The sequence below is a fragment of the Schistocerca gregaria genome, chromosome 4, assembly GCF_023897955.1.
Source record: "Schistocerca gregaria isolate iqSchGreg1 chromosome 4, iqSchGreg1.2, whole genome shotgun sequence".
NCBI classification, from domain to species: Eukaryota; Metazoa; Arthropoda; class Insecta; order Orthoptera; family Acrididae; genus Schistocerca; species Schistocerca gregaria.
Window position 1 is genome coordinate 262,979,404 of NC_064923.1, and position 23,933 is coordinate 263,003,336.

The following is a 23,933-nucleotide window of genomic DNA, read 5'->3' on the forward strand; positions in this document are numbered from 1 at the left end:
GTAAGGATGTAGAGGCTTATCTCACTAGGGGTAAGATAGATACTGTCTATTGAATTTAATTGATGAAAGTAGAAAATCTAAAAATGCAGTAACTGAAGCAGGCAAAAAGGAATACAAATGTCTCAAAAATGAGATCGACAGGAAGTGCAAAATGGCTAACGAGTGATGGCTGGAGGACAAATGTAAGGATGTAAAGGCTTATCTACCTAGGGGTAAGATATATACGGCCTACAGGAAAATTAAAGAGACCTTTGGAGATATGAGAACCACTTGTATGAACATCAAGAGCTCAGATGGAAACCCAGTTCTAAGCAAAGAAGGGAAAGTAGAAAGGTGGAAGGAGTATATAGAGGGTCTATACAAGGGCGATGTAATTGAGGACAATATTATGGAAATGGAAGAGGATGTAGATGAAGATGAAATGGGAGATGCGTTACTGCATGAAGAGTTTGACAGAGCACTGAAAGACCTGAGTCAAAACAAGGCCCCCGGAGTAAACATTCCATTGGAACTACTGACGGCCTCGGGAGAGCAATTCCTGACGAAACTCTACCATCTGGTGAGCAAGATGTATGAGACAGGCGAAATACCCTCAGACTTCAAGAAGAATATAATAATTCCAATCCCAAAGAAAGCAGGCGTTGACAGATGTGAAAATTACCGAACTATCAGTTTAATAAGTCACAGCTGCAAAATACTAATGCAAATTCTTTACAGACGAATGGAAAAACTAGTAGAAGCCGACGTAGGGGAAGATAAGTTTGGATTCCTTAGAAATGTTGGAACACGTGAGGCAATACTGACTTTACGACTTACCTTAGAAGCTTGATTAAGGACGGGCAAACCTACGTTTCTGGAATTTGTAGTCTTAGAGAAAGCTTTTGACAATGTTGACTAGAATACTATCTTTCAAATTCTGTAGGTGGCAGGGGTAAAATACAGGGAGCGAAAGGCTATTTACAATTTGTACAGAAACCAGATGGCAGTTATATGAGTCGAGGGACATGAAAGGAAGCAGTGGATGGGAAGGGAGTGAGACATGGTTGTAGTCTCTCCCCGATGTTATTCAATCTGTATATTGAGCAAGCAGTGAAGGAAACAAAAGAAAAATTCGGAGTAGGTATTAAAATCCGGGGAGAAACTTTGAGGTTCGCCGATGACATCGTAATTCTGTCAGACAGCAATGGACTTGGAAGAGCAGTTGAATGGAGTGGATAGTGTCTTGAAAGGAGGAAATAAGATGAATATCAACAAAAGCAAAACGAGGATAATGGAATGTAGTCAAATTAAGTCGGGTGATGCTGAGGGAGTTGGGTTAGGAAATGAGACACTTAAAGTAGTAACGGAGATGTGCTATTTGGGGAGCAAAATAACTGATGATGGTCGAAGTAGAAGATATAAAATGTAGACTGGCAATGGCAAGGAAAGTGTTTCTGAAGAAGAGAAATTTGTTAACATTGAGTATAGATTTAAGTGTCAGGAAGTCATATCTGAAAGTATTTGTATGGAGTGTAGCCATGTATGGAAGTGAAGATGGACGATAAATAGTTCGGACAAGAAGAGAATAGAAGCATTTTGAAATGTGGTGTTACAGAAGAATGCTGAAGATTAGATGGGTAGACCACATAACTAATGAGGAAGTATTTAACAGGATTGGGGAGAAGAGGAGTTTGTGATACAACCGGACTAGAAGAAGGGGTCGGTTGGTTAGGACACGTTTTGAGGCATTAAGGGATCACCAATTTAGTATTGGAGGGCAGCGTGCAGGGTAAAAGTTGTAGAGGGAGACCAAGAGATGACCACACTAAGCAGATTCAGAAGGATGTAGGTTGCAGTAGGTAGTGGGAGATGAAGCAGCTTGCACAGGATGGAGAGCTGCATCAAACCAGTCTGGGGACTGAAGACCACAACAACAACAACAACAGATCTCATTTCAGGGAAGGATTTGAGGAAGTCATATCCCTGCTGGAGAGCCACATTCAGAGTCTGATCCAGTCCCGGAAAGTATCCTGTCAGAAGTGGGGCACTTTGTGGTTCTTCTGTGGGAGGTTCTGAGTTTGAGGGGATGAGGAAGTGGCTCTGGTTATTTGCTTCTGTACCAGGTCAGGAGGGTAGTTGTGGGATGTGAAAGCTGTTTTCAGGTTGTTGGTGTAATGGTTCAGGGGTTCCAGACTGGAGCAGATTCGTTTGCCACGAAGACTTAGGCTGTAGGGAAGGGACTGTTTGCTGTGTAATGGGTGGCAGCTGTCATAATGGAGGTACTGTTGCTTGTTGGTAGGTTTTATGTGGACGGACGTGTGAAGCTGGCCATTGGACAGATGGATGTCAATGTCAAGGAAAGTGGCATGGGATTTGGAGTAGGACCAGGTGAATCTGATGGAACCAAAGGAGTTGAGGTTGGAGAGGAAATTCTGGAGTAGTTCTTCACTGTGAGTTCAGATCATGAAGATGTCATCAATAAATCTGTACAAATCTTTGGTTTGGCAGTCCTTGGTAACCAACAAGGCTTCCTCTAAGTGACCCATGAATAGGTTGGTGTACGAGGGGGCCATCCTGGTACCCATGGCTGTTCCCTTTAATTGTTGGTATGTCTGGCCTTCAAAAGTGAAGTAGTTGTGGGTCGGGATGAAGCTGGCTAAGGTAATGAGGAAAGAGGTTTTAGGTAGGGTGGCAGGTGATCGGCATGAAAGGAAGTGCTCCATCGCAGTGAGGCCCTGGACGTATGGAATATTTGTGTATAAGGAAGTGGCATCAATGGTTACAAGGGTGGTTTCCGGGGGTAACAGATTGGGTAAGGATTCCAGGCGTTCAAGAAAGTGGTTGGTGTCTTTGATGAAGGATGAGAGACTGCATGTAATGGGTTGAAGGTGTTGATCTCCATGGGCAGAGATAAGTTCTGTGGGGGCTTGGTAACCAGCTACAATGGGGCGGCCGGGATGATTGGGTTTTTGAATTTTAGGTAGAAGGTAGGGGTGTGGGTGGGGTCAGGAGGTTGATGGAGTCAGGTGAAAGGTTTTGTAGGGGGCCTAAGATTCTGAGGATTTCTTGAAGCCCCACCTGGACATCAGGAATGGATTACCTTGGCAAACTTTGTATGTGGTGTTGTCTGAAAGCTGACACAGTCCCTCATCCACATACTCCTGACGATCAAGTACCACGGTCGTGAAACCCTTGTCTGCCAGAAGAATGACGGAGGATCGGTCAGCCTTCAGATCATGGATAACCTGGGCTTCAGCAGTGGTGATGTTGGGAGTAGGATTAAGGTTTTTGAAGAAGGATTGAGAGGCAAGGCTGTAAGTCAGAAATTCCTGGAAGGTTTGGAGAGGGTGATTTTCAGGAAGAGGAGGTGGGTTCTGCTGTGACGGAGGACGGAACTGTTCCATGCAGGGTTCAATTTGGATAGAGTCTTGGTGAGTTGGATCATTAGGAGTAGGATTAGGATCATTTTTCTTTGTGGCAAAGTGATATTTCCAGCAGAGAGTAAAAGTGTAGGACAGTAAATCTTTAACGAGGGCTGTTTGGTCGAGTCTGGGAGTGGGGCTGAAGGTGAGGCCTTTGGATAAGACAGAGGTTTCGGATATAGGAGAGAGGTTTGGAGGAAAGATTAACTACTGAATTGGGGTGTTGTGGTTCCAGATTGTGTTTACTAGAATTTTGAGGTGTTGGGGGGAGTGGAGCTGGAAGTGGGAGATTGAGTAGATGGGAGAGACTGGGTTTGTGTGCAATGAGAAGAGGTTGAGGTTTGCTGGAATGGTTGTGAAGGGTGAGTGAGTTGCCTTTCCGGAGGTGGGAAGCCAGGAGATTGGATAGTTTTTTGAGGTGGAGGGTGGCATGCTGTTCTAATTTGCGGTTGGCCTGTAGGAGGATGCTCTGAACAGCCGGTGTGGATGTGGGAGAGGAAAGATTGAGGATTTTTATTAAGGATAGGAGTTGACAGATGTTTTCATTGGCTGAGTTGATGTGTAGGTGAAGGATGAGGTGGGTGAGGGCAATGGATTGTTCAGTTTGGAACTGGTATAGGGACTGATGGAAAGAAGGGTTGCAGCCAGAGATGGGGACTTTTAAGTGTGAGGCCTTTGGGGGGTAATGCCAAATGTCAGACAAGCCTGAGAAAATAAAATATGGGAGCGTAATCTGGCTAGGGCGAAGACATGTTGGCGGAGGGAATGTAAATAAAACTTAATGGGGTCGTTGTTGGGGTGTTGTGAGGGTGACATGGTATTAGAAGGTGGAAAGTGTAACATGAGGCTGAAATGAAAATGAAAATAGATGGGGAGAGATAAAGGTGAAGTAGAAAGCAACCAGAGATCTGATGTGTGTGTATATATATATTTTAAAAATACAGTTTTTCAAAATTCTGTACATTCAACAATGTTTTCTTTAACAATTTCTGTATATATATTAAACTAATGACGTTTGGAGCTTTCCAATGAAGTAAATTTGATTGTTCTAGCTTAATTAGAACAAGAGTTGTAAAGAAAACAACATTGTCCTGAGAGTCAAAAATTTGTCATCTTTTCAGTTTTTGAATGTCCATTATTCGGTAACTTTTCGTCAGAAAAATGTAAAAAAATTAATTTGTGTTATGATTTATGAGTAATATATGCATACTTAATTTAAGAAAAAAAATATGAGAGGTTCAGGTTGTAGCACTTGTTGATTTGACATGGAATTGCCCTTTGATTGTGGAGCTACCGGTTGCTGCAATTAAAGTGTTTCCACACTCAGACGAAGGTACAAGGTTTTCATTGGCTACCATCGATATTTTTGTCTGATTTCTGTACTTCTGTGAGACAGACAGGGCTTACCCCTACATATGAGAAATAACTAAATTAAATTTTTCATTTGATTTTCATGAGAAGAAAGCAACTTGGTCTTATCATGATGTTTCAGCAACTTTTTAAAAATCATCTGTTTCTCAGGAAATTGTGAAAGGCATGCATTGTGTGTGTGTGTGTGTGTGTGTGTGTGTGTGTGAGAGAGAGAGAGAGAGAGAGAGAGAGAGAGAGAGAGAGAGAGACCTTTCATGTAGTTGATTTAACTATGTTTGTGTTGTTACAGGTTTAGATGAGGATGAGATAGGCACCTGGAGCTGCTGAAAATGGGTATGTTTCATGCTACTTGTGAATTGGTACTAAGTGAATTAGGTACATAACTCTGCAACAACAGAGAAACTTTTCTTTTATGAATTCAGCTCTGGTTTCAGCTTTATGCTATCATAAGGTACCGTGTGATCAATCCTTAATGCAACTGCCTGGCAGGGATTTTGTTGGCCGACGGGCACAGCCGGTGCTAGCACTGACAAGGAGTACATTTCCCCTGTGCTGCATGGGCTTTGTTTGCACAGGTAGCACATGTTTATTAGACAACATAATATAATTTATTGAGTGAAAATGTTTCAAATGAAATGGTGAAGTACTAGTATTCTGTTTACCAAAGAGTATTAGAGTGTAATCCATATGTTCGTACAGAATCAACACGTGCAGTGAAGACATTATTTCAAGAGGAATTTACTGGTGTTAAAGTTCCTAATCGAATAATTGATACATAAATTTCAAGAAACAAGAATTGTTCTTGACAGGAAACATACACAATAATTTACAGTATTCACAGAAGGAAACATACACAACCATTTACATTACTCACAGAAATAACTGGACAACATTGGGCATGCTCTGGAAGGATCTAAAATAAACCAGTTTGACATCTTTCTAGCAAATGGGAATTTCGTGTGGATCTGTTCAAATGGCATTAAAGTTAATGAAGTTACAGCCTTATAAAATAGCTGTAGGCCAAGACTCTGTAAAAAGGTTGCATTTTGTGACTGAATTTTGAATAAGATGCATCACAGGGAAATTGACTCTCACCTAACTTTCTTTTCGCATGACTCATGGTCCAATGTAGATGGATAAATTAATTCACAAAATCTGGAATGCCTTACATAATTCATGACTGTTCAAGAAGCAATTATCACTAACAACATATGGCGGTTCTCTGATTTAACCCCCTGTGATTTTTCTCTCTTGGCATTAAAAGAGAGCATACAAATCAGATCCACACACTTTAGGTGAACTTAAATCTAATGTTTGTCAAGAAATTGCTGTCATATCTTAAGAGGTAACTGCAGAGTGTAATGGCCAATTTCCTTAGCAGGTGTCAGAAACACTTGCACAACAAAAGAAGACAGTTCCAGCATTTCCTTGTGTAATGCAAGTCAGTTATTTATTTTTCTTTTTAATCATATATGTTAAATAACTTGACACAATCATACTATATTAACTGCAGATCTCCTGTAACCCACACTTTGGACACAGTAGCCAGTCGCACACTGCAATAGTGGTTAGATTATAGATTTACCACCCTGTATGTAAGAGGAAAATAAAAATTGTTATTTCTTCTGTATGGTCAAATGAGACTGAACTTTGAACTGATCTTCACTGAGGTCAGATACTATCAGTCTTTCCATTCTTAGTATATGATTTATGTTGGTACTTTCTAACTGTGTTATTAAACTGGTGGTTCACTAATGTTCTTACCTGCTAACTCTAGTATTCTTTGGAAAGGGTTGTATTACATTCTTCTAAAAGTTTGAGGTGCTGTGTATACCCATCTATAATACAAAGTTTCTTCCCCAAATTCTTCGCTCAAAAAAAAAAAGGACCATTTTACATTCACAAATTAAACTATTCTTGCTGAGGTCAACTTTTTTACGTTCACTAATTGATTAGTACAGGAGCCATCTTACATTTACAGATGAAGCTTTGGCATTTCATATCACACAGAGATTTAATTTGAAAAGTTTTTAAGGGCAGGAAGGATCAGTGAGAGCAGATTGGCCGAACACTACGACAAATATGGCAAGCGGAGTGAGCGGACACCGCGTTTCATTCTGTGGCCAACTGTGTAAATGTATATCGCGGTCATTCACTTTTTATGAACATGTACCAGTTTAAACTGCAGTTTGTCTGAATCCATTTGTAGTCGAAACTGAATTGACTTCAAAATTATGCAAATACCTGACAATAGTATATATTTCTACAGAAGACTATTAATGCTAACATATGTAAATTTGCATAGAATACTTGGAACGTGGCACAGCAAAACGAAACCAAGCTTCAACAACAGTTCTAGAGCTGTTACATCAGTTGCTGCAGATTCAGCTGTGTGGAGCTCAGAAGACATTGTATTGTTGTCATTAAATTTGCTTGTATTGTCAGCACTGTAAGAACTATAAATTGTTGTAAATTGTAGCAATCAATAATGGAAATGAATTCAAGCCAAGGCTGTTTAGAGAAAAGTGGACCTAACAGTTGCAGTTCACAATTGTTTGATGCAAACATACAGTACTATTTTTAAGCTAATCATGGTTAGTGTGCAGCAGGAAGTTAATGTAGTGCCACGTAAAGTACTGTTCATAGGTGGTTTCATATAAAGAATAAGTTAAATAAAGCTAATTCTACACAACAGATTTTCAACGGACTGATGCGGGGAAGGTTTTAAGTACTGGAATAGTAGAATGCTCAGTACACGCAAGAGAAATGCAATGAAGGCTTTCCAATTACTCTATAAATTACCTGGGTGCATTGAATATGAAAGAGGAATTTTCCAACTGTGTGTATTGTTTAATTCAAAGCAAGTACCGGCAGGAGGATGATGAGGAGGGTGGGGCAGAACAATGCTAGTTCTGCAACTTCTTGTGACATTTCACATTAAACAAATTGTATATTAATGTAGCGCCATCCTCGACTATTAAAAGAATTGAATTTCCGTGTTTGATGTCACATCTCCTTTACTATGAGTCGTGCAGTAATATAAATTTTCATGTACACCCAATGGTATATGTAGATATTGTGTGCAAAATGTGCTGGGAATAGCATAAACTTTTTGCTTCGATGATTTTTTGGATGATATCGGTGAGTGAAAGTTTTGAAAAGATTTGAAATTCTGTGTAAAGTTTGTTGGACGTTGCTAAGTGTTCTCATTATCAAATACTAGATGGGTTATTTGCTTGCTGTGAGTTACGCAGCTTGAAGACACATACCAGTTTGTAACATTAATACTTGACTTATTGTGTTAAACCTTTTACGTAAGGTTATCTACATCTACATCCATACTCCGCAAGCCACCTGACAGTGTGTGGCGGAGGGTACCCTGAGTACCTCTATCGGTTCTCCCTTCTATTCCAGTCTCGTATTGTTCGTGGAAAGGATTGTCGGTGTGCTTCTATGTGGGCTCTAATCTCTGATTTTATCCTCTTGGTCTCAAGGAGAAGATTGACAGTATTTTAAATTACTGAATTGTCAATAACGATATGTAGTAATGAAAATAAAACTTCTATTGCTTCTGATAGCCATTATATACACAACCTGCAACTGGTAAGCCATTTAGTAATACAGATATCCAGTTTAAGGAAACAGTACCACTATTTTCTGGGACTTATTCGCACCATCAATCAGGTGCCTGTTTATTTTGATCTGTTAAGGGGACATCTCATCAGGTAGCAAAGAAACAGACTTGGTAATAATAGGCTATTTTCCTTTGTTAAAAGTGTAGTTTGGATTGTTATTGATGATTACACATTAAAATAACATTTTCAATCAATATTCTCACATAATAGCTTGTTATTTTTATGAAATTAAAAGCTTAATAATCACTACATTCTAAGATTTGGCCACATGATTGAAAATGCTCTTGTTATTGGCTGAAGCTCTGGTGAGTAAGATGAACCTATACTTGTCTATAGGAGTGTTAGACAAAGTTGCTAGTGTCTGTCCATACTTTCATACTAACAGTTGTTTAGTGATGTAAAACACATTTACAGCTTTTAAATAACAATGAAAAAGAATTTTGTGAAGGCTGATGGTGGAAACTGTACGAAAGGTGATGCATTTTTGGCCTCTCTGTTCTTAAAAAACAACCTATATTTTTATATTTTGGAAGTAAGAAACATGAAAATAGTGTTAGATCGAGTGGGATAGATGTGTGACAGAGTAAGTCACAGTAAAACTTAGGGAATCTGGAACTGGGCTATTTGCTTGGATCATGCTGAAAAGGCTTTTCAGGTCAACTTGTGAAAGCCTGCACAATAAAACACAGTTGATACCTTTTCATTCAGAAGATAATTCTGATCAGTTGCCAGAACTACTACTAAATGGGCACCTCTTTTGTAAATTTTCAAATAGCGTAATAGTATAAACTATGCAATTGATGCAGCAGAACCTTAATTTGTCTAAGTATCTATGCATTTCCAGCAAGTTTGATTAATTCTGGGAAAGCAACTTGTGTTAACTAGTTTGGTGTAGGAACATCCAAAGTTTTGCAAGATTCACTTTGTATTTAATTAAGACTAGCTTTGGGTTACTTGAACCCATTTTCTAGCTACGGACAGTTCAGATGCTGTCGTACTATGGCAGGATGTCAGTAAGGAATAACTGGTAGTAGGATTTCATATCTATTATTTTATTTCTCACTGTCTTGTCAGAATGTAGACATTCAGTTCATAACCAACAAATTGTGGTAAAAGTCCACATATGTCCCTGGAAATATCCTACAGTTTAAAGAAACTGCAAAAAGGTAGGAAATTAAGTACAGGGACCTGGAAAAGCTGAAAGAAGCAGAGGTTGTTGAGACTTCAGAGGGAGTGCCAAGCAACAGTTTACTGGAACAGGAGAGGCATACAGTAAAAGATAAGATTGGTAGCTTTAAGAGAGGAAATAGTTATGGGACAGAGGATCGAATATGTAGAAAGACAATGCCTATTAGAAATCCCCAATGGCACATGACCTTCTGAATTTGATTGATGAAAGGTGAAAATATAAAAAATGAAGCAGCTGGAAGGGAATACTAACATCTAAAAAGAGAGATTGACAGGAAGTGCAAAATGGCTAAGCAGGAATCGCCACAAGACGAATGTAAAGATTTAGAAGCATATTTAACTAGGGGAACGATAGATATCATCTACAGGAAAATTAAAGCAGCATTTGGAGAAAAGAGAAACAACTGTATGAATAACAAAGAGCTCAGATGGAAAACCGGTCCTAAACAAAGAAGAGGAAGCTGAAAGACGGAAGTAGTGTTTAGAGCGTCTGTACAAGGTAGATACAGGCAATATTAAAGGAATGGAATAGAGTGTAGATAAAAATGAGATGAGAGATATGCTAACTAAGAGTAGAATTTGACAGAACACTGAAAGTCCTAAGTCAAAAAGGGGCCTCAGCAGCAAATGACATTCCATCAGAACTACTGACAGCTTTGGGAGAGCTAGCCATGGCAAGTCTTCCATCTGGTGTGCAAGATATGTGATACAGGCAACATTACCAAACCATCAGTGTATTAAGTTATAGTTGCAAAATACTAACACACATTCTTTACAGAAGAATAGAAAAGCTGGTGGAAGCCAAACTTTGGGAAGATCAGTTTGGGTTCCGGAGAAATGTATGGACAATCGAGGCAATACTGACCCAACAACTTCTGTTAGAAGATGGGTTAAGGAAAGGCAAACCTATGTGTGTAGCATTTTCAAACTTAGAGGAAGCTTGTGATTGTAATGACTTGAATACACTCTTTTTGAATACACAGACGTACAATACAGGGACTGTTACCGCTTCAGCCAACACTGTGATAAGTTGTGTTGTCATATGTCCAAGAGAGATGCAATAATATAAATAGCTAGCTAGCTGAGGGAAAAGATTTACATTTGGTGCAAGAAAATGACTCTGATTCTGAGCTAGCAGCAGAACCCCACAGTGGGATGATTAACTATGAGATAATTAACAATTGAAAAAACATTGGGCTGGGATCTGATGTGGCTGTGCTGTCTAATGCTTTGAGTGGGTCATTACTGCAGATAAGATTTGTACATGGAAATAGATTGAGGTAATGAAAATTTATATTATGTTGTTTAATTTATCTTATGTTATATAAGTTTATTTTATCATCATGTAAGTAAAAGAAAATTGAACTATGATACTGCTCAGATACATCTTTATCTTGGCAACATAAAGACAGCTATTCTTGACATGTGTACAAGGTATGCCATGTGCCCACTTATGTTATAAAAAGCTGGCCACCCGCCCAAGAGTTCATCAGTAAAACAGTGTGGATTTTTTGTTAGTCAGAAAACATTGAAAAATTTCTCGGGGAACCTGTTCTCTTACCAGAGGGGCGATGGGGAAGAGTAGTGTAGTTTTTCAACTATAAGAATAGCGCACGCGCGAACACACACACACACACACACACACACACACACACACACACACACACACACACACACACACACACACAGACAGAGAGAGAGAGAGAGAGAGAGAGAGAGAGAGAGAGAGAGATCACGATAGTTATAGGTGAGTGTGCAGGTATTCTATATAGTTTCTCTCTCCATTCGCTATGATCAAAGAATCATTGAAAGGACGCCTGTAGGTACGTGCGGGACATGGTGATACAACATGAACAAATGTTTTTCAGCAGTACAATCACAAGATGATGAAGATGGCATAACTTCGTTCATTGTCAGTTCTCTCATAGATATCAATAATTCTGAATAAATGTTACTTACTCCAGGGGCTCAGTTTTGACGTGGATCTTTCAGTGCAGTGTCAGATTCTTGGAGTACCACACCTCCGATCTCATCTGTTTCATCTTCCCTTTCTATAACATTGTCAAATATTTTCCCCTTGTATAGCTCTTCTTTATATGCCATCCACCTTTCAGCCTTTCCGTCTTTGTTTAGTGGCTTCTCAACTTAGTTCTTGATATTCAAACAACTGTTTCTCTTTTCTCCAAAGGTATCCTAAATGATTTTTAGGTGGCTTGTACATTTTTGCTAGTCATGCTTGCTTGTATGGCCAGGCATTATGTTGTCTTCCAGCTGTACCACCATAACCATTTTGTACTTTGTCACTCTTTTTTAAATATTTGTATTCCCTTTTGCTTATTTCATTTGCTGCACTTTTATATTTTATCTTTTCATCAATGAAATAAAATATCTCGTGTGTTAACAGTGGTTTGTTGTTGGGTCTTGCTGTTTGCCTGGTTGTTTCTTTGTTGCCTTCACTACTGCAGTCTTTCAAAGCTACCCATTAAGTTCCTGTTGTGTTATATTCTCCTGTTTTATGAATCATTGCCTGAGACACTCTTCGGAACTCTCAAAAATCTTTGGTTCTTTCATTGCATCTAAAGTGTGATCCATGAACGAAGGCAGTTCATGCATGTCGAGACAAGGACAGGAATTGAATTGGTGTTTATCCCAAGTGACAGCTGCGGTACACGCATGCAACTGCTTTCTGCTTGAAGAAAGCATTATCCTGCAAATTATGTCTCTTGTGTATGCTGAATTTATCATTTCCCCCCGCAATCAGTGATGACAACTCACAACAAATGGAAACTAAATTCACTAAACAGCTTGCTATGATCACATTTAATGTTTGCATTAACTGTGGCATTCGCAGTAAAGCACTCAGAAAACTATTGAACACTCATTGGCTGTCACAGAATTTGTGATGTAGGTGCACAGAACAAGCCTAAACTCGACCGCCATTGTTCATGACTCATTGCAGATTCTGTCACCTTAATTTCTCTCGTGTTTCTTGAACTAAGTATTAGCAATGATTAAATTGTGCTCTGTGCAAAATTCTACCAGGTGGCTTCTCTGTTTATTCCTCTCCCTCATCCCACGTTCTCCAACTATTTTCTTTTGTCATCCTTTTCCTACAGTCAGGTTCCATTCCTCCAGCACAATTAAATTTTTGTCTCCCCTAACAAACTGAATAATTTCTTGTTTCTGCTACTATTTTTAAACTGTTTTATACCAATTGTGCTTAGGTTTCCTTGTTGCAAGTCTGGCACACACGAGGAATTAACAATGCAGTTACTACTTCTGACTCCCCTACCATGTATATATAAGAAAGAATTTATCATTATGTAGATAATTGACAGACCTAATTCTCTGTATTCTTTTTTATAAATTGACAGTCCGAAGATAATGACGCTTGTCAAAACTTGCAACTACGCTGAGACATTCTCTTGTGATTGTGTAGGAAAAAATATAAAAATAAGGACATAAGTTGCTCACTTTATCTTCAGTATGATGTCATTTCTTCCAAAGTTTCTTGTTTTCCGACCTTGGTTGGACAACTTGTTGCTTTGTCATGAACATCAACTACTGCTTGAAAATGGCATATTAGTCAAAATTACACAAAGGTATGCTAGCAACCACATTTACAAGTAACAAAATGGAAGTTATTTCTAAATCCAAAGCAGGCACAAATAAGTATTTCGGTTAACTTACTCACATGCAGGTGCCACCTCAGTTTCTGAATACCTAATATCATCACACATGGATCTCATCAATTATGTGCCCACTAATGGTGTGTGTTTCTGGGGCCTTTAAGTCATTGTGATTTGTTTAGAGTTGCATAATATGGGACTCTGTAAGATTAAATATGTAAACTGATCCTTGTGAAACCAGTTGTTTCTGGCTGTGTCGGGTATGGATGTGATTGGACCTGTTATCAGCAAACATCACAGTTTGTGGAGAGCCCTTTAATGCACATATAAACTATTTATCTAGCAGCCTGAGCACGAAAGTCTGTAAGACACAATATTTAGTGTTTCCTCCCTCTGAATGAAGTCTTTTCTGTTTGTGACCTTCTGTATTAGAACTTTTTTAAGTTCACAGAAAATTTCAGCATGGTAATTTTTCTTGTTCACTTCAAACTGAACAAAGTTAATGAGAATTTATTGCTTTCACAATAAAGATGACTTTACATAAGCCAATTTTAAACTACTATTAAAAGGCTATTCTACATCTACATCTGTATTCTACAAACAATTATGAAGTGCATGCCAGGTTGTAGTTACTGTGGAACGACATGTTATGGTTTCTTCCCATGTCAATCATGCTTCCCATTTCAATGATGTATGGAGTGTGGGAAGAATGACTCATTAAATATCTGTGTGTACTGTAACTAAACTTGTCTCAGTCTCTGTGCTGGAAGAAGAATATCTTCAGATTCTTCCGTTAACCCCGAAGTACTGTTGACGTGGACATGAACAAGATTACTATTGAGATGTCTTTCAGACAACCTTTTTATTTGCTATATCTGAAATTATTGTTTTGCTGAATATATATTTTCATGACTGTTGCAACTTGATGAATAAGTTGCACACCTTTGGTTGTACTATAAAACATGATCATCTTGGGTTTACCTGTGTCAGGGTCATCTTCAGTTCAACACAGAATTTTTTTTTTAAATTGCTGCTGATATGTCTACTTCCTTTCTTTCCTCCTGGTCATCTGAATTTTTGAATCTTAATGCAGATAATACAATATCAAATTTTTATGTGAAAAGGTTTCTGCTTGTTCCATCTGCTGTAAACCAATTTGTTCCCTGATTTGAAAATGGATGAATACACTCTTCTTTTTCTTCCTGTTCTTGCATTTGTGCATGGTCAGCATATTAAGAAATTGACTTGGCATGGTTAATTTATGGGATGGCCATGGCCTTCCTGTTGCCACCCTGTTGCTTCCAGTACTGTGTGTGTATAGTGGTATTCATGTGAATGTGTACAAAAGTTTTTCTGAATGTTTGCAGAACTTGTAGCTGAGGTAGGATTTAAGTACCAGTCCAGTATTCATGTAGTTGAATGTAGGAAACTGCGTAAAAACCAGAGCCACCCTGTTGCTTCCAGTACTGTGTGTGTATAGTGGTATTCATGTGAATGTGTACAAAAGTTTTTCTGAATGTTTGCAGAACTTGTAGCTGAGGTAGGATTTAAGTACCAGTCCAGTATTCATGTAGTTGAATGTAGGAAACTGCGTAAAAACCAGAGCCAGGGTGGCACGAATCCTCACTATTAATCCATCTGGTGGATTCGATCAATTCCAGTGCATCTTCCTATCCTGGAAGCAGGTTGTTAATGCGCAAAGCTATCCAAGTGGCTAAATTGGCTAAAAACACTACCAGTCCGACCAGTGTCTTCAATGAAATCATCTTGTAGATAGAGTAAGTGATAATTAGTGAATTGTGCTCCAAGCTTTTTTCAGGTTTGTTCATAGAATGATTTCATATGGAGTATCTCGATTAGAGAACAGATTCCATACCTTCAAAGCAGCAGGAATTTTTCTGATACTTCCTCCATTTCTTTCATTAGCTGGTGGCTTCTGTATTCTCCATTGAAAACCTCTCTTCCTAATGTAGTAAGTTCCTCCATTGCCATAAGTGTCAAATCTGCTTCACTTTGTTTCCTGGCCCAAATTAGATTACTAAAAACCTCTAAATCTGGGCCATTACTGCTGTTGTCAGAGCTTTCATCAGAGAATTCACTGATTCAATGTGGAACAACAGTACCCCATAAAAACATGTTATGTAGATTTCTAGCTTTCCCCACCATGGAAAAAATGGTAACATTCACCAAAAATAAGACATCCAGATGTTATAGTATGTTTAAGAGACCTCTCAAGGCTGAAAAATAAGGAACAGTGCAGTAACAATGTAAGAGTTCTGCAATGCGTAACGTACCATCCGATAGAAAGGTACACAGAACAGTCCAGTTCACTTCACAGTGGGGTGTGGATATCTTGCGACAAAAAATTGTAGTGGTCTGAGAGATGATTTGTGGTGCCATTTCTGGAAACTTCAAAAGTAGATGTTTATGGAAGAAGTATCTCAATATCGTGTTATAAGCTACATTTTCGAAAACATTTGAGAACACAGGAAGGAGGGAAATGCATTTATGATTAGAGGTCAGTCACACATTTAGATTTCTGTAGCTAAACAGGTGTTACTCACTCTGAATTCATTGGCTGATTACAAACGTAACCCGTGGGCCTGCTGCAAAGTGAGCATAAGGTTTTAGTATATAGTAGAAATACCATCTTGGTTAAAATTTTCTTATCTCTCTAACAAATGATTTGGCAGACTCGTGTTTGGTGGTGAATTACGCAATATCTGTAGAAGAAAGTGTAACGTAATGCTTTCATGTTTCTTTCTCGTTCTTACAGTTTTAGCTAGTGTTGGGAAAAATTCATTTAATTGAGTAGTCAATTATACAGTCCTTCGTCATTATAAAGTAAAGAATTTTGCTATACTGCTTGTAGTACCTCTTTATTCTTGGAGTTAGTCCTCTGCATTAAGTAAAGCTCTCTTCCTGTCACAATATACTGGTCCCAGATGTTAGCTACCTTTTATCACAGCTTCCACTATAATCATTCCTTGGTCTTGTAAAAGAAAACTGGCATAATAGTGCTGTAAGACTTTTTTCTTTTAGAAAATAATTAAATTTTTCATCTATTGTTTGTCCTTTGAAATTTGAAAATGTCTCCCCATAGTTCTTTCTATAAATCCTCACTGCACTGTGTGAGTCAGCATTTGTGATTCTGTGAATTGTATATCATCTTAGTTAAACGTAATTGATTGCTTATGCTTTTTTGCAACCATTTTGACTATCATGATCAAATAAACCATTTATTAAAGGGCTCGCGTCTATTTCATGAAAGATGATTGTATTTAGAAGTAGATTATCAATTGCTGTTGCAGTATGTCTTTCTAAGATTACATCAGCATTGAAATCCCCATGTACAGTTACTTCTTAGTCATTTCTAGTAAGTCTTATTAGTGCACTCTCTGATTGCTTAATGACAGTGTGATGCTGTACTGAGATCCATTGGAAGAATCCTCGGGAAATGTAATCCAAAATGAAAGTAGCAGCTTGCAAAACACTTTCTCATCAAGTACTTCAATATTGCTCTCCAGTCTGGGCTCCACGCCAGAAAGGACTGATTGAGAAAATAGAGACGATCCAAAAAAGAGCACCACATTTTTTACAGGTTCATTTAGTAATTGTGTAAGTGTCACAGAGACACTCTGCATCTCAGTATGCTGTACTGTGAGTGTACATTCGTAAAAGTGCCGACCAGTACATTGCTTCCTCCTAAGTTTATCTTGCAAAATAGACTATGAAGATAAAAGTAGAGAGGTCATGGACTGCACAGAGGCCTACCAGTGATGGTTCTTCCTGTGAACCATGCTTCACCGCAACACGAAAAGTAGTAAGAGAAGTACCATCGACCATATATCATAAGGAGGCTTGCGGAGTATGGGTGTGTAGAAATTTAAATGGGTGTGTAGAAATTTAAATGGGTGTGTAGAAATTTAAATGGGTGTGTAGAAATTTAAATGGGTGTGTAGAAATTTAAATGGGTGTGTAGAAATTTAAATGGGTGTGTAGAAATTTAAAACATTTGCCGTGTAGAAATTTAAAACATTTGCCGTGTAGAAATTTAAAACATTTGCTGTTTGGTTGTCTTGTACATTGTCAGAATCTACATCTTGCATGTTATCAAAGTCTGTTTCCACATTATTACTCGGCAAGGCGAGGTGGTTACCTGGCCATAGCAGTGACTAACCTGATTCTGCGGCTATATATAGTCAGTCAGAGTAGAAAACTTTGTTACCTCACAGTGCAACCACGAAAAGTAGTTGCTGTTAATTTTAGAGACAATAAGAACAAAAAGGTGAGATAGTGCCGACAGGGAAGGCAATGGCAGTTTTAAGCAAATGTTGACAAGCTAAATTTAAGTCAGTGATCTGCAAACTACAGAAACAACAACACAATGCTGAGTGAAGCAGGAATGAAGTACCTGACCCAGAACAGAATAAGTAAAATGTACACAGTGACTATTTCATTTATGATGCAGATAGATGTATTATAGATAGCAATTTCTGTAATACGATGAACAATACAATGCAATACTGTCTTTTCGAAAAATTCACAGCTTTTCTCCTAGAGAATGGGAACTTCCAGGCTAGGAAGGAAACTTAGAAAAGAAGTTGCACATATGAAATTTGAATATAAAGGTGCAAAAATAAAAAGTAATTGTTTGTGAACAAGAGAACATTTTTGCAAAAAGTGTGTACTGTGTTAAGTTTTTTACGAAAAAAGTATCATAAAGTGGCCACTGGTGATGAACCCTGGATTTTTATATGCAACATTGTGCAAAAATGTTGCAAAGTGACTGCATGTGTGAAGTATTGTCAAACAACAGTGCCAGGCAACACTTCATTTTGTGTATACAGAGTTTCTTTTCATGTTGACTTCTCAAAAACAAGAAAAGTCAAACTACCATGTAGAAATAGACAGAACAAAAGACACAAGGGAAGCCAAATTTTTGGCATTGAGGAGAACCAACCTGTGACTTCTAATTCCATTGACAAAATTTTGCAGGAAAATGATTCCCTTGATACTGCTGCCATGCCGAAATCCTGTAGAAGTGATTGGGAATCTTGCAAAGAATAAGATCTAGTCACCGCACATCAAGCATCTTGGTCTTTAACCCGAAAAAATAACAATTTTTGCTTTTGCTGATAATAAATAAATATCGTGTCTCACCTGACCGGGTGCAGGCCTTTCGATGCAACACTACTTAGATGACGTCAGCTTCATTTTGCTTCTTTCATATTCCAATAGCTTTCATTTGGCCTCACAAGACTCAGGGGGGGGACCTCTTTCAGATCTTTTCACTGGAGAAAAATGTGAGATAGTCAATGGGAATCAAACCCAGAGCATCTGCATTACTTGCCAAAAACTGTAACTAGTAGACCATATGGTCAGTTTATTCTTGCTGCTGTGACATTAGCTTCTATTGCTTTGATATTGGAAGACTTGAAGTTTGTTTTGCCATGTGGTGGATTATTATTTTAAAACATTAAAAATTCAGTAATCCACTTACAGTGAGATAATGTGGAGACTATGTTGCATGGATCTAAAACAGTATTATATGGTATCATTTACTTGGCAACTTTCATTAGAAGCGTGGAAAATGTGTGAAAGTATGCTAATGTACAGAAAGGCAGATCCAAAGCTCTAATTGCCTTATAACTTAATATTTATATCTGTAGGTATATTTTAATACTAGGGTTGCCCTGAACAATAATTCTTCATTGAATATAATGAGATTTACACACACGAAAGAATGGTGTTTTATCTACATGCCCTATTTTTCCACATAATCTCCATCCCATTCTATGGCCTACCTCCAGTGTGAAACAAGGGCGTGTAAGGCCTTTCGGTACCAATATACAAGAGTGCGGATAATTGCATCCACACTTCCTTGCTGATTGACAGATGCAGTGCCAACTGCCGAATCGTAATGCGTATGTCCTCATGAATGACATCAGCTCGCTACAACATGCCAGGTGTGACAGTCGTGAATGGTCTCCCCAACCGTTGCAAATCGTGGAGCTCCACCGAACTGCCTTCCGATGACCTCGCCCTCTGTGCCCGGAGACTAACTCTTCTTCTGCCAACAACAGATTGTCTGTAGACTTTGCACAAGCATTTACAGACGCCATTTTTAATCTGTCCTCCAGTTATGCTATCTGTCGGAAGTGACGAAAACTTTGTATGTACTCACTCAGTTGATTTTAAATAATACATACATAATGTTTTGTATTTGTAGCCCTTGTACAATAGAAAGATCAGTACTCAAAATATATGAAATTAAAGTGAGACTTTTTCAATAATTCAACTCCTGACACGTCTGTGTAAGCAGTTTCTCACCTTAAAGATTGGCACTAATACAAAACCTTCTGAAGCCTCTAGACTTCTGCTGGATAAATAGGAACTGAAAGCAAAGTAAAAATGCAGTAGGTGTAGCTGTGAATGTTATACATTGAGCTTATATCTGAAAGTCATTGATAAAATCTATTCATGAAGAGATTTCCATTGCCCAAAAGTACCTCTGCAACCAGCCACTATGCTGAAGCTGGTTGCAGTTACTTGCCCACTTGGCAGCCACTACTCAGAAATACAAGTTTTTGTGTGTTCTAAGATTATTGATGTTCCATATGGCTTGACAAGCACTAGCAACTGTGTTCAGTAAATTGCTTAGGAACAGTTACGTAGTTTGTAATATGAAGTATAAATGTATGGATTATTTTGAAAGTGAAAAGTGAATTTCACTCCACATTGTTTTTTGAGATAACCATTTTATAAATTTTATGTGAACATCACAGTTGGATGACCATTTATATTGGTGCATCTGAACAAGGAGACAGCCTTGCTGGCTAGTATTCTGAAGATCAGCTCATAAAATTACGTAATGTATTTAGTGCAGAACTACATGTGATCTTTGAGGTCTTTGAGCAGGTGTGGAACATCTGTGGTATAGAACACTTCATGTGCTCAAACTCCCTGAGAACACTCCAGTTGTTATCTTCCATAAGTTGTGGTGCATGTAAATAATGTAGCATATCAAACAGAGAAATGTCTCTTCTCATCTTACAAATGACTGGGGAATAGGTATCATTCTGCTGTGTATCATAGCTCATATTAGTGAAATAGATTGAGATGGACCAGCCAGAGACAGTGGTTTAGTTCTCTATGCAGTTAAGGGTGAAGGACAAAACACTGGTTGGTGGTCCAGACATTGACATCTCTTTCTTCAGTAAGTTAAACAAGGTGGAAAAAATTGTAACACACCTCTGAATACGGCATTGCTCTCTGTTGTAAAAGGTCCTTCAGTAAGACAGCCTTCCAAAATCCAGTAGTTGTGGTTTACGCACATAAGTATGCAATTATGGTAGAATGCATTTTGTTTGGTAATGAAATGGTTGCTTTTTACTTTGGCTGAAGACTTAACACCTATTTTGAGTGACGACATAAAGAAGCTAAAATTTGTATATATGCCTAATGCCAAAACTGGGATAAATACTTAATTTGTTCAACTTACAATATGGTCTTCTACTGCTTTTAGAACTCCATGTCTGTATTTCCCGTACCTTTCATGTCTAGTATTTTCACTTTTTTTGTTGTAATTTTTGCTGTGCTTTTGAACTTTTCATGCAGTGCACTGATTACTGACTTTTTCATATTCCATAATCCAAACAGGAGAGAAATGCTAAAGTATTTAAAGAATAAAAGAGAAGTGACAGCTCTGCAGCAGATGTTAACAGCAGTACATATAGTGTCTCAGGGAAGATAGGGAAAATGAACATGTCACATAAATGGTGTATGACAGGGTGTGATGGGTGTCAGTGGCTACCTAATCATTGAAGATACGGTGAAGACACATAAAGATGACTTATTATGCAAAGTTCTTGAATGTGAATAACTTGCAGCAATGTGAAAATAGCAACACAGAAAATAAAACAGTGGAAAGTTCAGGCTGGAATATCAACAATATCATTTGACATTGCCTACACAGAAAGTAGATAGATACATTGAAAGTTCTGGAGTGGAGAGTAGGAAATCTTGAAGTGCGCGCGGGGGTGGGGGTGGGTGTGGGGGTGTGGGGGTGGGTGTGGGTGTATCAGGCAGTGTTGATAAGGTATAAGGTTATTGGAGAAATTGTTGGTGCACAGGGACTTGGAAAACAGTTGATAACGCAGGTTGTCACAAAACCGGGAGAGATGGCTAGAAATTACGTACAGGCAGATCACATTAACTTCAGTAGGTAATTTATATGATGCCATTAGTATCCAGACATGTTCTTAGGAATATATGTTATGGAATGATGAGACGGCAATTGATCTTTCTCAGAGATCATCAATTTACACAAAAGTAGCATGTACTTTTAAGCATCTGTTAGCATTCCTGGATGTAATCAGAGATATTGAAATATAAGCTTTAAGTTTGATGATTGTTGAAAGTTGCACAATTGGAGTCATATGAGAGCTGGAGACAACAGATAGATTATATAATAAGACAGAGATTTAGGAACCAGGTTTTAAATTGTAAGACATTTCCAGGGGCAGTTGTGAACTCGGGCCACAATTTATTGGTTATGAACTGCAGATTAAAACTAAGGAAACTGCAAAAAGGCAGCAATTTAGGGAGATGGGACCGGGATAAACTGAAAGAACCACAGGTTGGTTTGAGTGAGTATTAGGGAGCAATCGCCAAGAACAGGGAAAGGGAATATGATAAGTGCAGACAGCAGAGGATCTAGTAGGTAAAAAGACAAGGGTTAGTAGAAATCCTTGGGTAACTCAAGAGATGCCGAAGGAGAAAATATAAAAACATAATAAACGATGTGGTTGAAAGGGAATCCAAATGTCTAAAAAAAAAATTAGATTGACAGGAAGGGTAAAATGGCTAAGCAGGAATGGCTAGAGGGGAAATGTAAGGATGTGGAAGTGTATATCACTAGGGGTAAGATAGATACTGCCTACAGGAAACTTAGAGAGACCTTTGGAGAAAAGAGAAGCACCTGTATTGATATCAAGAGCTCAGATGGAAAACCAGTCTTGAGCTAAGAAGGTAAGCAGGAGTATATAGAGGGTCTGTACAAGGGAAATGCACTTTAGGGCAATATTATGGAAATGGAAGAGGGCATAGAGGAAGAAGAGAAGGGAGATATGATACTGCATGAAGAATTTAACAAAGACTGAAAGGCCTAAATCGAAACAAGGTCCTGGGAGTAGACAACTTTCCATTAGAGCTACTGATAGCCTTGAGAGAGCCAGCCATGACAAGTCTCTTCTATCTGGTGAGCATGGTGTATGAGACAGGCGAAATATTCTCAGACATCAAGAAGAATATAATAATCCCAGTTCCAAAGAAAACAGGTGCTGTCAGGTGTGAAAATTACCAGACTATCAGTTTAATAAGTCATGTCTGCAAAATACTAGCACAAATCTTTTACAGAAGAATGGTAAAAGTCATAGAAGCCTACCTTTGGGAAGATAAGTTTGGATTCCAGAGAAATGTAGGAACATGCGAGTCAGTACTGACCCTATGACTTCTCATAGAAGATAGATTAGATAGACTTTTACAGACAGTGTTTGACAAGGTTGACTGGAATACTCTTTGAAATTCTAAAGGTGGCGGGGGTAAAATACAGGGAGCAAAAGGCTATTTACAATTTGTACAGAAACCAGATGGCAGTTAGGAGTCGACGGGCAGGAAAGGGAAGCAGTGGTTGAGAAGGGAGTGAGACAGGGTTGTAGCCTAACGCTGATGTTATTCTATTTGTATATTGAGCAAGCAGTAAAGGAAACAAAAGAAAAATTTGGAGTAGAATTAAAGTCCAGGAAGAAGAAATAAAAACTTTGAGCTTTGCCATTGCAAAGCTGTCATACACAGTAAATGCCTGAACAGTATCTTGAAATGAGGATTTAAGATGTACATCAACAAAAGCAAAACAAGGATAATGGAATGTAGTCAAATTAAATCGGGTGATGCTGAGGGAATTAGATTAGGAAATGAGACGCTTAAAGTAGTAAAGGAGTTTTATTATGAGGGAAGCAAGATAGCAAGATAACTGTTGATATTCAAAATAGGGAATATACAAAATTTAGATTGGCAATGGCAAGACAAGCCTTCTGGAAGAAGAGAAAGTTGTTAACATGTAGTATAGACTTAAGCATCAGGAAGTCCTTTCTGAAAGTATTTGTATGGAGTGTAGCCATGTATGGAAGTAAAACATGGACGATAAACAGTTTAGACAAGAAGAGAGTAGAAGCTTTTGAAATGTAATGTGGTGCTGCAGAAGAACACTGAAGATTAAATGGGTAGACCATGTAACTAATGAGGAGGTACTGATTAAAATTGGGGAGCTGAGAAATCTGTAATACAATCTTACCAAAAGAAGGAATTGGTTGCTAGGATGCATTCTGAGGCATCAAGGGATCACCAAGTAAGGGAAGCATGGGAGGTAAAAATCATAGAGGGAGACCAAGAGATGAATACAGTAAGCAGATTCAGAGGGTTATAGGTTGCAGTAGTTACTCGGAGATGAAGAGGCTTGCATGTAGAGTATAGTATGGAGAGCTGCATAAAACCAGTCTTTGGACTGAGGACCACAGCAGAAACAGGCCACAATTTCTAGATATTGGATACCTGTAAAAGAATGTTCAGTTTCAGGTTGATTTGAAACTACAGTGGACAGCATGTGGAAATAGAACACTGTTGAATGTAGCTAATACTTAAGTGTC

At 38.4% G+C, this 23,933-nt stretch overlaps 1 protein-coding gene across 12 annotated transcripts in view; it reads left to right on the forward strand.

Moving 5' to 3' along the window:
* The window catches only part of LOC126268160 (protein lingerer-like), a 317,435-nt gene that overhangs the window by 290,224 nt on the left and 3,278 nt on the right, over window positions 1–23,933 (forward strand). For all 12 annotated transcript variants that reach the window (XM_049973713.1, XM_049973717.1, XM_049973720.1 and 9 more), the window contains one exon: window positions 5,062–5,105. In XM_049973713.1, coding sequence (XP_049829670.1) covers window positions 5,062–5,067 — 6 coding nt within the window. In that variant the 3' untranslated portion in view covers window positions 5,068–5,105. The remainder of the gene's footprint in view (window positions 1–5,061; window positions 5,106–23,933) is intronic.